Here is an 11,515-nt window from a genome sequence, read left to right on the forward strand (position 1 = left end):
ACTCAGGTTCATTTGTATCGAGTGGAAAAGGGACCTCATATTCGAGTACGCTGGTTGCCCCAACCGGAAAAGACCTTCGTTTGTTTTTTACACTCAGGTCCATTGCATCGAGTGTAAAGAACCCTTATGTGCTCATTTCACAAGTTTCATGGAATTATATATTTTTTTACATATTATATCAAACTGTTGCTATTCTCACCAGCTATGTTCATAGCTGACTTTATTTTATACATATGCTACAGGTATAGCGATGCGAGGATGAAGATTAGAAGACACATAGCATGCTTATAGGATATTCAAAGAACAACTTATCGTCTCATTTATTTATTTACAACTTGTATTATTTGATAAACTTGTGTTACATGATGATCTAAATGAAATAATGTTATTATGGTCATCTAATAGTGTCACGTGTGTTTAGCAATCTGTACGTTACACTCAGGCGTTTCCGTTTTAGTCGGGGTGTTACAGATGAGTTATGGTGATAAGGTCTTTATTCTCAAGAAAACACGCCGAGATCATCTAAGGCGCATATATATACCATATAATACTCACCAATTACCAAAACAAACCTATCTTACTAAAACTCGATGTGGTGAAAAGCTATCCTCGGACAGATCGGTGAACAAATCATCACTCTTACACAATGCGTAAACAATATCCACCATACTTGGTCGTTTTGAAGGATCCTTATGTAAACAAGCAATGGCGATTGACATAACATTCATCACACTGTCCATTGCGCAAGATTCTTCCAAAATAACATTATCAACGAATCCTTTTAGCATATGTTTATGATTCTCCTCATTCCCATTAAAATTGGCATATGCTTCTACCCATAAAGCCTTTCCCGCTTCATCCACGACTTCCCTCCCCGAAATAAGCTCAAGTAAAAGAACCCCAAATGAAAAAACGTCCATTTTAGTCGACACAACTCCATCGGATAAGTATTCGGGGGCAATATACCCTTGAGTTCCCACAATATGCATTGTTATAGCATTGCACCCCGATTTTGCTAGCCCAAAATTGGCAATCTTGGCTCTCATTTCTGCATCTAGGAGGATATTACTGCTCTTGACATCTTTGTGCACGACTCTTGGTATGGTGTGTTCATGGATGTATTGTAGACCGTTGGCTATATCAATCGCGATTCTTAGCCTTCTTTTCCAACTTAGCCTCTCTGACTTGTTATCGTGCAGTTTTGTATATAGAGATCCATTTTCGAGATACTCGTAAACAAGATAACAATTTGCATCAGCCGAATCTATACAAAATCCTTCCAATGTCACCAAACTACCATGGTTTATCTTCAAAAAGAAAGAAATGAAACAGTAAAGTCATGGCCATTTAAAAGCAATTAAAAGCCAGTTTTCTAGCGAGACTAATAATCATTCTCTAATTGTCATATTTGAAAAAAAGGTTATTCCTTATTTTAGCGCGCCCCCCCCCCCCCCCCCCCCCAAGACTAATAAATTAGTAGTGTATTTGAACCACTAGACAGATGAAAACAGGATAGACAAGAACTACACAACATAAAAAGAGTATTAAAAAAATATAATTTGGGCTACGAATGGTTTTACAGAGTAGTCTCGACGAATTGTCTAGCCCAATTTTTTTATTTCAAAATCTTTCATTTTTTATTGTAATCGATTATATCACTTGTTGCATTTTGATGTTATTTGTTACAAAATTTAATCCGACAATTTTTTTTCCTGATCTAAACAATAAAAAAAAGTATAAAAACATAACTTGGGATATGAATGGTTTTATGGAGTCCTGAAATCATGTGTAGTGGATGGAACCACTATGAGGTATGATGCAAATTTTCCTTTAAAAGAGGTATGATGTAGTGTTATATTCATTACATAATATCCTACTTGAGAGAAATCTCAAAATTTATCTATGCTTTTGTTGTTCATCATTAATTCTCTTAACTTCAAAAAATCATCAATATGCAATGAAGTAATCTTGAGTGAATGAAAGATGAAGTGATGTACCTTTTGCAAGATCTTGAGTTCTTCACAAGCATTCCATTTCATCCTCTTGATTGCATACCACTTCCCATCAATACAACCCTTAAAAACTGACCCTTGGATCACACAACTTTCATCAAACCCATCTGTTGCTTCATACAACTCTTCAATTCTATGCACTTTATATTTATCCAAACAATCTGAAACATCAGCCATAAGACCAACTCCCACTTCAAATTTCTTACTTTCTACATCTTTTTTATTCTTTCCTACCCTCTTTTTCCATGTAGACTCTCTATATGCCCAAAAACCACTCATCAAAAGTAGCATAACTCCACAAACTCCAAGTCCAATTCCCAGTCCAATAACCTCACCTTTTCTGTCACGCTTCCGGTCCGAAGAGATGGTAACCGGAGAAGGTTGTGAGAGCTCGGGAAGCCGTGAAACAGGCACGAAAACAGTGTCGGACAGTCTAATATTATCACCATTTATTTCTACTATAGAGTTTCTTGTTGTCCCAAATCTTGAAGCAATGGAAGATATGGTGTCAAATGGTTCAAAAACATATGAAATGAGATAATTTATATTATTTTGAAGTTGGGTTTTTGTTGGGCACTTGCAAAAAATAGGAAAGGTTACATCTTGGCCTATGGTGAGGTTTATTGGGACAAGGGTAGGATTGACAATCTCCACTGATTGGTAGGTTGTAAGGTTGTGAAAGAGACTAGTGGACACAAGATAAAAAGTGTCACCTGCCTTGATAGTGTAGTTGATGCTAGCATATGATATATTTGTAGTTGTGTTAACTGAGTTGCATGTGCAAGTGAGTGGAACAAAGAGGGCTTGGTTAGGAGAAAGAGGTGAGGTTAGAGATGTTAAGTTGCTAGGCTTCGCGATCATGGGGCGGCTCACGGCGAATAGATCGCTTATTGAGGCTAGGTCGAGTTGGTTCGGACCCATGGCTCGAAAGAAGGCATAGGTTTGGCAAGAGGGTGTGGTTTGGTTAATATTGCAAGCATAGCCAGTGGTGTTTGGAGGTAAGGCTTGTGGGAATGAAAGTTTGAAGAAGCTTTGAAGGTGCAAAAGGAAGAAAAACAAGAGGAGTCTCATTGTTTTTTGTTTTGGTATTTTGTGATGGTGTTGTTTTAAGAAGATAACTAATGAAGTCACATGGGACTCTATTCAAAGTTGGGTGGTGCTAGAATAGAAAGTCTTGGTCAAGCATGACACTAAAGTCCACCCATACTAAATATGACCCATGGTGGCTCAACAAGAGCGGGCCCACTAAAATACTCTTGGTTCAAGGGTGCGTGTGTTTTTAAACGGCGCGAAACGCTATAACCCATCCTTTCTTTATTCAACACATTTTTTAAAATAAATTTATTAGTTTACTATGTTTTATCCCCTATATTACGGATGTTGTTTTACATTTTTCGTTTTTTAATATTTATTTTTTGGATTTTAATTTTTTTTATTTTAAAAAAGTTAATAATATACTTAGACCATATTTGGGATTCCTTATTTGCACCTCATTTTGACTTATATAACTTGTTTATGATAAGTTACTTCCTCCAAACTTATCAAAACCTTTTTTTTCTTTCTTTAAAAACTTAAAAAAGTCACATTACCCAACACCTTTTTAACTTATAAAAGTTAATAAGTTACAAGAAGGAAAAAATAAGGAATCCCAAACACCGTATTATGGTTTGATGATGAAATGGTTTCACAAATAATGATATGTCATAACCCATTTAAAAGCTATTCAGATTTGATGACCCATGACCCGCTTATTTATTTTACTATAAAATTGTTTTCTTAATTATAAATAATATCTTTTTTTTAAATCGGATATTAATTTTTAATATATCTCTATTTTATAGGATTTTCACATCAAATATTTGGTAAGATTAATTTTTAACTTACTGAGATGTTATAACCCGTTTTAGAGCTATCTGAGTTTGGTGAGACCCATACTCGTGAATTCAGGTAAAATGCATAAGAATCCTCCATTTACAAATAAAGTAATCTGATGGCTTGAGAGAATTTAGGAAGAAAGCAGAGAGCTTTTAAAGCTTTCGTTCATATATATTATGGATAAGACAAAAGAAAATAAAAAAAATACCAAACATGGCTCATGTAGCTACATGCGGGGAGCATCAAGGATGGCTCAACCTCGACATCGCATGACAGGCATGCAACCTTTGCATTAGCCACACCAAGGATGGCTCAACCTCAACGTCTATGTCAACCACAGATGGGGCAGGAATAGACGTCAAAGGTACAGTCTTGTAAATTTGTATGTTATGTTAATATGTTTATTATCGAAACTTGTCTAGCTCTTAATTTTTCGGATATTGAGCGTATAAGTACATATGGTAAAATAAATTTGACAATAAGTAAAGTAGTTAATTTTAATTTTCTTCAATTAAAGTAAAGTTAGAAGCTATTACTGTCTATTTTTTGTTCTACATAAAAGAATCTTAGTTATTTTATCAAGTTTTTCTTAATAGAAAAGCTGACAAAAACACGATATTATCCAATAAATAAAACCTGAATTAGTTATTTACATGTTTCTTTTTGTTGGGGCTATGCAATCTTTTAACAAATATTTCAATAACTAAACCCGAAAAAATTCATATTATTAATTGCTAACTCAATGAAATTTTTTGTGGCTGTCAAGTTGGGAAAATAGTGGAGTTTAGCATTCCAATAAACGTATGATATAAATTTTGTAATTGTTTTTAAAATTGATGTTATATATATATCATGTGTGACGTTGGTTGGGTGGCGTTTTTTATTTTCATGTTGTTGATGAAACCGTGAAAAAAAGTCGAGTTTTCATCTCCGTGCAAGGCCTAACGGGTCCTTGACCTTTGTTTGAGATCTTTAGATTTTCTATTCGTCAATTCAGTTAACTCTTTCAAACATTCTCACCTAACCCACTCTTCTTTCTCATTTAAATCTTTTGACTGTGCTTCTTTTTCTAACTTCTCCAATAATATGTCTAAGTATAGATCGATAAGTTGGTCGAATTAGTGTAATTTTGTTTTCATGTAATTGTGTTTTCTCTTTTTTTTTTTGCTGTCTTTGGGTTGGAGGTAGCTTGGTGGCGTTTTGTTGGAGTTTGTGCTTGTTTATAAAAGTTAACAATTCGAAAAAAAAAACGTTGGTTAGGTGGCTTACCAAAAAAATATATAGAATAACGACGTTTGGATTCAACAGAAAGCATTTGTTACGTAGAGTTCTAATTTTAAAAATTACTTATATGATTGACAAATATTCACTTACGAATATGTACACGAATAAGTAATAACTGTTTATTTATTTTTAAATAGGTAAGCGCTTAAAAGGTAACACATAGTTGAAGGAAAAAGAACTTATTATTAATTAATAATAAGACTTTTGTCAGGTAATAAAAAAAATATTAATAAAATAGCATAAAAAATAAATAGGAAAGTTTAGCATTTTAGTTCATGAATATAAATTATGAAGGATTAAATAAATTAAATCCATGTTTATATCAATGTACTAAATAATTGAACCATTGATGTGTTAGATAAACATGATTTAATAGATAATTTTATATTTTTATTCCGTCCCATAGTCTTCCATCACATAAAGAGTATCACTTTCTTGACTTTGAATTTTAGAAAACAAATCGAAAATGATCACCATATTTATTAGGGATGGAATTTTCTAATTCATTTTTGAAACGTATAAAATGTGTAGTAAATAGTAATCACACATAAACTTTTCAACAAACTTATGAGAAAGTCGTCTTAGATTTCCTAGATGCCACATTAGCAGTATCAGTTTTTTCTTGTTTTTCCCTGTTAAAAAAGAGTTTTTTCCTCGTTTTTTTCTTCAATTTTCCCATTTTTATTTTATTTGTTTATCAAAATACAATAATATATCAAATTAAAAATAAATTAATAAAATAAAATAAATTAAAACGCAACATTTTATAATTCTAACATATAAACTTTGCAATACTTTAATGACCATCAAAATACAAACAGAACACCATAAACAACAGATTTTTTATGGGATTTTATAAAATAACATGCCAAGAAAATAAAATAAATACAAAGTTTCAAGTTTTTTGCCATATACATGAGTTGAGGCTCTATTAGATTGTGACTATCTTTTCATGATATCATCCTTAGTGACTGTGAAATCCCAAAGATCCCCATATTTCTCATTAAAGTCCCAAATGTCCATCGTGTTGTAGTCCGATATTAACTTGTCTCGCGCACCCCTCTCCATGTTATATATTTGCGGCTCAAAGTTATACGCCTCGCTTGGCTTATCCATCTCAATTATGCAAAATATTATAACGAATATGGCCGCCCCAATGTACAAATACTCTCCCTAAACAACATAAACATTTGTCACACTTCTATAACATCAAAACTTCACATGTTTTTCACGTCAACAAGGCGCTTTCTTAGATACTTTTATGTCAAAAAATGTATTTTTCACGTCAACAAATAGAGTTATCTTCTGATCATATTCACTTTTTTAATCAATAAAAAAAGGATCGAATAAAAATATCTTATAGCGCATAGAAATAGTTAAAAAGTTTAGGGTGAATCTAACCGGGACATTGAAGTACATCCCAAGAGCCACAGAGGGAAGAAATAGCCACGAGATGAGACCTGGCCATAATGCAAGGGAAGATCCATGTCAATCTAATATTATACGCACATCACTTATACACAATACGCATATCACTGACATAGTGACATGCCATACAATCTGTGAGCCGAACAAGCTCACATGGACATACTAGTAATACTAATATGGCTGATGTGTTGTGTTCGAAATCAAACGAAGCATATGATTTAAGATTTGCTTCATATGGCCCTTATGATACGAACGGCATGACAATTTTGTGGTATGCAAAGGTTATACGAGTCGTATAACCTCATATGACTCGTATGATGTGACATGTATGCTTCAAAACGGAAGATGTACCTTGAAAACCAGATGGAGGATCGACCGCTGCGTAATCTTCTTTTATCGATCCCCAAAATGTCGCTGCAAACACGAACTTTAACTATTAGATAAAAAAATCAAAATCAAAATAAAAAGATAAAAAGAAAAATTGTTACATTTGTCATCTCCTTCATAATAAGTGTGGTGTCCATCATAGATTCCGTACACAAAGTCATCCTACACCAGCTTCAAACTCACTTCGTCAAAATTTAGCTCTAATTCTAATCGAGTTCAAATCGATAAAAAGCTCGAAACGAGCGAGCTTTTTTGAGCCCGAGCCTTAAATAAAGCTTGTTTAGTTATTGAGCCCGAGCCTCGTGTATTTTTATGTTCTTTTATTTTTTTGTACCTCTATGTATTAGTTTTACACTACACAACCGAGCTCGAGCCACGCTTTGGCTCGTTTAAGATACTACACGAGCTTGAGCTGAGCTCAGGCTTGTTAAAGGTTTATTAAAAAATATATAAAATATAATTAAAAATGTCTATAAATTAATAAATAAATAGCAAACAACCCAAGCTCGAACTTAAAATGACAACTCACAAGCCATGCTCGAGTTAAAAAAATGAGAAAGCGCTCTAAGCCTCAGTGTTACTCGATAATATCTTTGAATATATTGGATTGTTATAACTGCATTACAAATAATGCAGTTATAACAATCCAATATATTCAAAGATATTATCGGTTAACACTCAAGCTGAAGAGTCAAAACGAGACTAGCATGGCCAGCCTGTGGGCCCACACTCAATTAAGGATTTTAAATCTAAAAAAAATATTATATATAGATATATTGATCTAGTGGTAAACTTGGGTGATGTTGAGTTGTGGGCCACGAGTTCAAGACGTGCTTGAGCCTAGTCTAGCTCCATCTTGGCTTGGCTCGGCTCAGCTCGTATACACCCCTAAAATTGGAGTAACAAATTCGAGAAAAAAAGAAGGAAACATACGTCACTAACGCCGGTGTTATCCCACCGATCAACGGGATCTTCATTAAGATCCGGTTCGTATTCGCTCAATCCCGCAGCGTTCAATCTCTTTATCCAGTTTCTACCATTGTTGTTGCTTCTATAACTGACACGTGATGAAGTAGAGAAAATATTGTAACAAGAGACCGTTATTCGGTTGGAAGGTTGTTGAGAGTTAGTTATGATTTTGGGTATTGAAGCAATGGATAGAACAGAGACTGAAACACCCGCCATTTTTTGTTATTTGGATAGTGGTTGTGTGGCTTTTGGGGTGTTGAGTTTGTAAAAGAAGATGATGCTCATGTGACTTGTTGGTGAAAGGTTTTTTCTCAATGTCAAGTTATATTATGCCACGTGTACTTCACCAAATTTTTGTTTGTACTCAAGACTAGTTGCTCTAAAATAGTGTGTTGAGACGGGGAAGTAGCAGGAACTTAATCGGTATCGGTTTGTATCCTATTAAACATTTGTAGACTTGTTGTGTAATCGAATGGAATTTGAGGGTTACTAAATCAAAAGGATAATTTTGTGAGGTTAATTGTGTAATTAATTAAAAGTTGATAGAATATGTTAGTACGTTTGACATGGATTTCAAAACCAAGCTTTTAATATATAGGCAATGAAAGTAAATAATTTTATTTTTTATGTATTAGTTGATAATAATTCTATACTTAAAAGTTACTAACAATTTTCTAACCTTTCAACTATTTTTGTCTCCGTTAAAAAAAGCTTAACGTCGTTAAGGTTTTTTTTTTCCAAGTTTCAAGCCGATGTTTTAGGGCTTTTGACCCGAAGAGGGATACAAGTTGACTAAGGTAAAACTTATCTCGAAATACCTTGATTTTTATTAATTATAAATTCAAACACCCGAATTAAAACACTGATTCATTGTTTGGATCATCGTTTCGAAATACGTTTTGCATCAGTCGACTCGTATCCTTCTTCTGATCAAAAGCCCTATAATATCGATTTGAAACTCGAAAAAAAACTTAACGACGCTAAGTGTTTTTTAACGGATGTCCATTGAGACAAAAATAGTTTTAAAAGTTTGACTGTTGATTGTGATTTTAAAAGTGAGATTATTATTTGCCAATACATATAAGTAATATATATTATCATAACGGTTTTCTGAAAAAATAAATAAAATAAAAGAATCATTATCTTTTACAATAAATAAATGGATCGAGGTACCTATGGGCTTTGGTTACTCACAATGTTTTAAAAACCGGTATTTTACTCATACAGGTTTGAGTTAAAAAATGGTATAACCAGTTGAATCGGATTATATCGAAAGGTTCAACCTAGTTGAATAATTTACTCTATAAATTTATATAAACGCAACTTTCAACTCAAAAAATAGTCTAAAAGTACATTAATCAATAATTAATATATTCCAAAAGCTAATTTATAATAAAAAAAATAATATAAAAGTACTTGCTTTTCAAATAAAGGTTTTTTTTTTAAATAAAAGTGTACAATAGGTTTATGACATCATTTACTGGTTTACTCATTTTAATTTAGACGCTAAGTTAAAAATCATTTTTAAAAACATGGGCCACAAAAAATATCAAAAATTTATTGGCTTAAAAACCGGTATGCCGGTTTAAACTGGTATTTTTTTAAAAAACTGGCGGTTCGATCCCCTAACAAACCGCCAAAAAGTACCGGGATCTAAATACCGGCTACTTATTCAAAACCCGGTATAACCGGTTCAACTGACCAGTACGAACCGGTATTTAAAACACTGGTTACTTATTTGGTTGTCATAGTCTCATATATATTTCTTCATAATATTAGAACAAACGTAATAAGGCTGGCTTTGTTCATTTGGTTGTCATTGTCTCAAAGATATTTCTTCATAATATTAGAACAAACGTAATAAGGCTGGTTTTGTTCAAACAATGCTCGAGTCAATGAAAAGGAAGGTGGAGGGCGCTCTCTCTCTCCCACCACTATACGGTTAGTGGCGAAGCCACATACTAGACAACAGGTTCAGCCAAACCTAGTGTTTTTTTGGTTTTATATATATGTTTGGCAAAACTATCTGGTGGCTGCTAGCTAGAAGCTGGTAGCTGGTACCTGTTAGCTGTAGCTTTTTAGATATATTTAGGTGTTTGGCAGAGAAGCTAGAGTTTTTTAGATATATTTAAGTATTTGACAGAGTAGCTGGAGCTTTTAATAAAAATAATTGAGTGCCAGCGCGGTGCGGAAAAGTGTGCGCGCAACCTGACATCAACCGCATAATCAATGTTGGTACGTGATTCACTTGATAATAGTGCACACATAACCCAAATGCAGACGTGTACTTCGTGCGAAGGCAGTAAGCGTGTAATCGGTGACAAAAATTAAGAAACAAAGCTAAAATATACAGTAATTTCAAAATAGATAATTTTTTAAACCAACCTCTTTTGATCTGAAACCCTTTCCGACCTGACACCGTTTTAATCTGAAATATGTTCTGACCTGGCCCCTTTTGACTCAAAACCGACCAACACGAACCGAACTAAATTAACCCTTTTTTATCGACTCGTTCCAACCCTAATTTGGTCTTACACATGACCCGAGCTCGTCTGACTCGACTTGTTGCCAATCATAACCGGTAAAGAAGTATAGCAATATCATACTCAAATTAAAGAGAATAAAATTCTCTTTTTTATGATGTAATTTGTTTAAAAAAATATAAATGTGTGAATAAGTTATGGACTTTTAAAGAGTCATGGGGCTAGTTAGTTTTGAATAATGGTAAAATATATAACTATTATATAAATTAACAAAAGTTGATGAAAGTTCAAGTACCAAACTTGTAAATTCAAATGTAAAAGCTTATAGCTTTTACAAGCTTTTAAAAGCTACTACTACTACTACTACTACCGTTTACAAACTTTTACATTTGAATTTACAAGTTTGGTACTTGAACTTTCATCAACTTTTTGTAAATTTATATAATAGTTACATATTTTACCCTTATTCAAAACTAACTACCCCCATGACTTTTTAAATGCCCATAACTTTTTCACATGTTAATGTTTTTAAACAAATTACATCATAAAAAAAAGCATTTTATTCTCTTTAATTTGAGTATGATATTGCTATATTTTTTACCGGTTATAATTGGAAACAAGTCGAGTCAGACGAGCTCGGGTCATGTGTAAGACCAAATTGGGGTCGGAACGAGCCGATAAAAAAGGGTTAATTTAGCTCGGTTCGTGTCGGTACGGTTTTGAGTTGAAAGGGGCCGGGTCAGAACATGTTTCAGATTAAAACGGTGTCGGGTCGGAAAGGGTTTCAGATCAAAAGAGGTTGGTTTAAAAACTTATCTATTTGAAATTACTGTATATTTTAGCTTTGTTTCTTGCTTTTCGCCATCGATTACATGCTTACTGTCTTTGCACGAAGTACACGTCTGCATTCGGGTTATGTGTGCACTAATATCAAGTGAATCAAGTACCGACACTGATTATGCGGTTGATGTCAAGTTGCACGGCGCTTCGCCGCACCCGCTGGCACCCAATTAGTTTTATTAAAAGCTTCAGCTACTTTGCAAAATACCTAAATATATCTAAAAAGCTTCAGCTATT

At 33.6% G+C, this 11,515-nt stretch overlaps 2 protein-coding genes across 2 annotated transcripts; both read right to left on the reverse strand.

Moving 5' to 3' along the window:
• Positions 1-572: 572 nt before the first annotated feature.
• On the reverse strand, positions 573-3,126 carry LOC143612961 (serine/threonine receptor-like kinase NFP). Its single transcript, XM_077086809.1, has 2 exons — positions 1,998-3,126; positions 573-1,307 (listed from the first exon to the last, which is right to left on the reverse strand). Exons 1-2 carry the CDS (start codon positions 3,081-3,083, stop codon positions 573-575), a joined length of 1,821 nt encoding a protein of 606 aa, XP_076942924.1. The 5' UTR covers positions 3,084-3,126.
• A 2,972-nt stretch (positions 3,127-6,098) lies between these two features.
• Positions 6,099-8,303, reverse strand: LOC143612963 (photosynthetic NDH subunit of subcomplex B 5, chloroplastic-like). Its single transcript, XM_077086811.1, has 5 exons — positions 7,920-8,303; positions 7,088-7,148; positions 6,951-7,013; positions 6,573-6,631; positions 6,099-6,344 (listed from the first exon to the last, which is right to left on the reverse strand). Exons 1-5 carry the CDS (start codon positions 8,169-8,171, stop codon positions 6,114-6,116), a joined length of 666 nt encoding a protein of 221 aa, XP_076942926.1. The 5' UTR covers positions 8,172-8,303; the 3' UTR covers positions 6,099-6,113.
• Positions 8,304-11,515: the final 3,212 nt, after the last annotated feature.

This window comes from Bidens hawaiensis, unplaced genomic scaffold (assembly GCF_021521415.1).
Source record: "Bidens hawaiensis isolate Kalapana, Puna unplaced genomic scaffold, B.hawaiensis_p1.1 tig00036245_1, whole genome shotgun sequence".
In the NCBI taxonomy this organism is placed as follows: Eukaryota; Viridiplantae; Streptophyta; class Magnoliopsida; order Asterales; family Asteraceae; genus Bidens; species Bidens hawaiensis.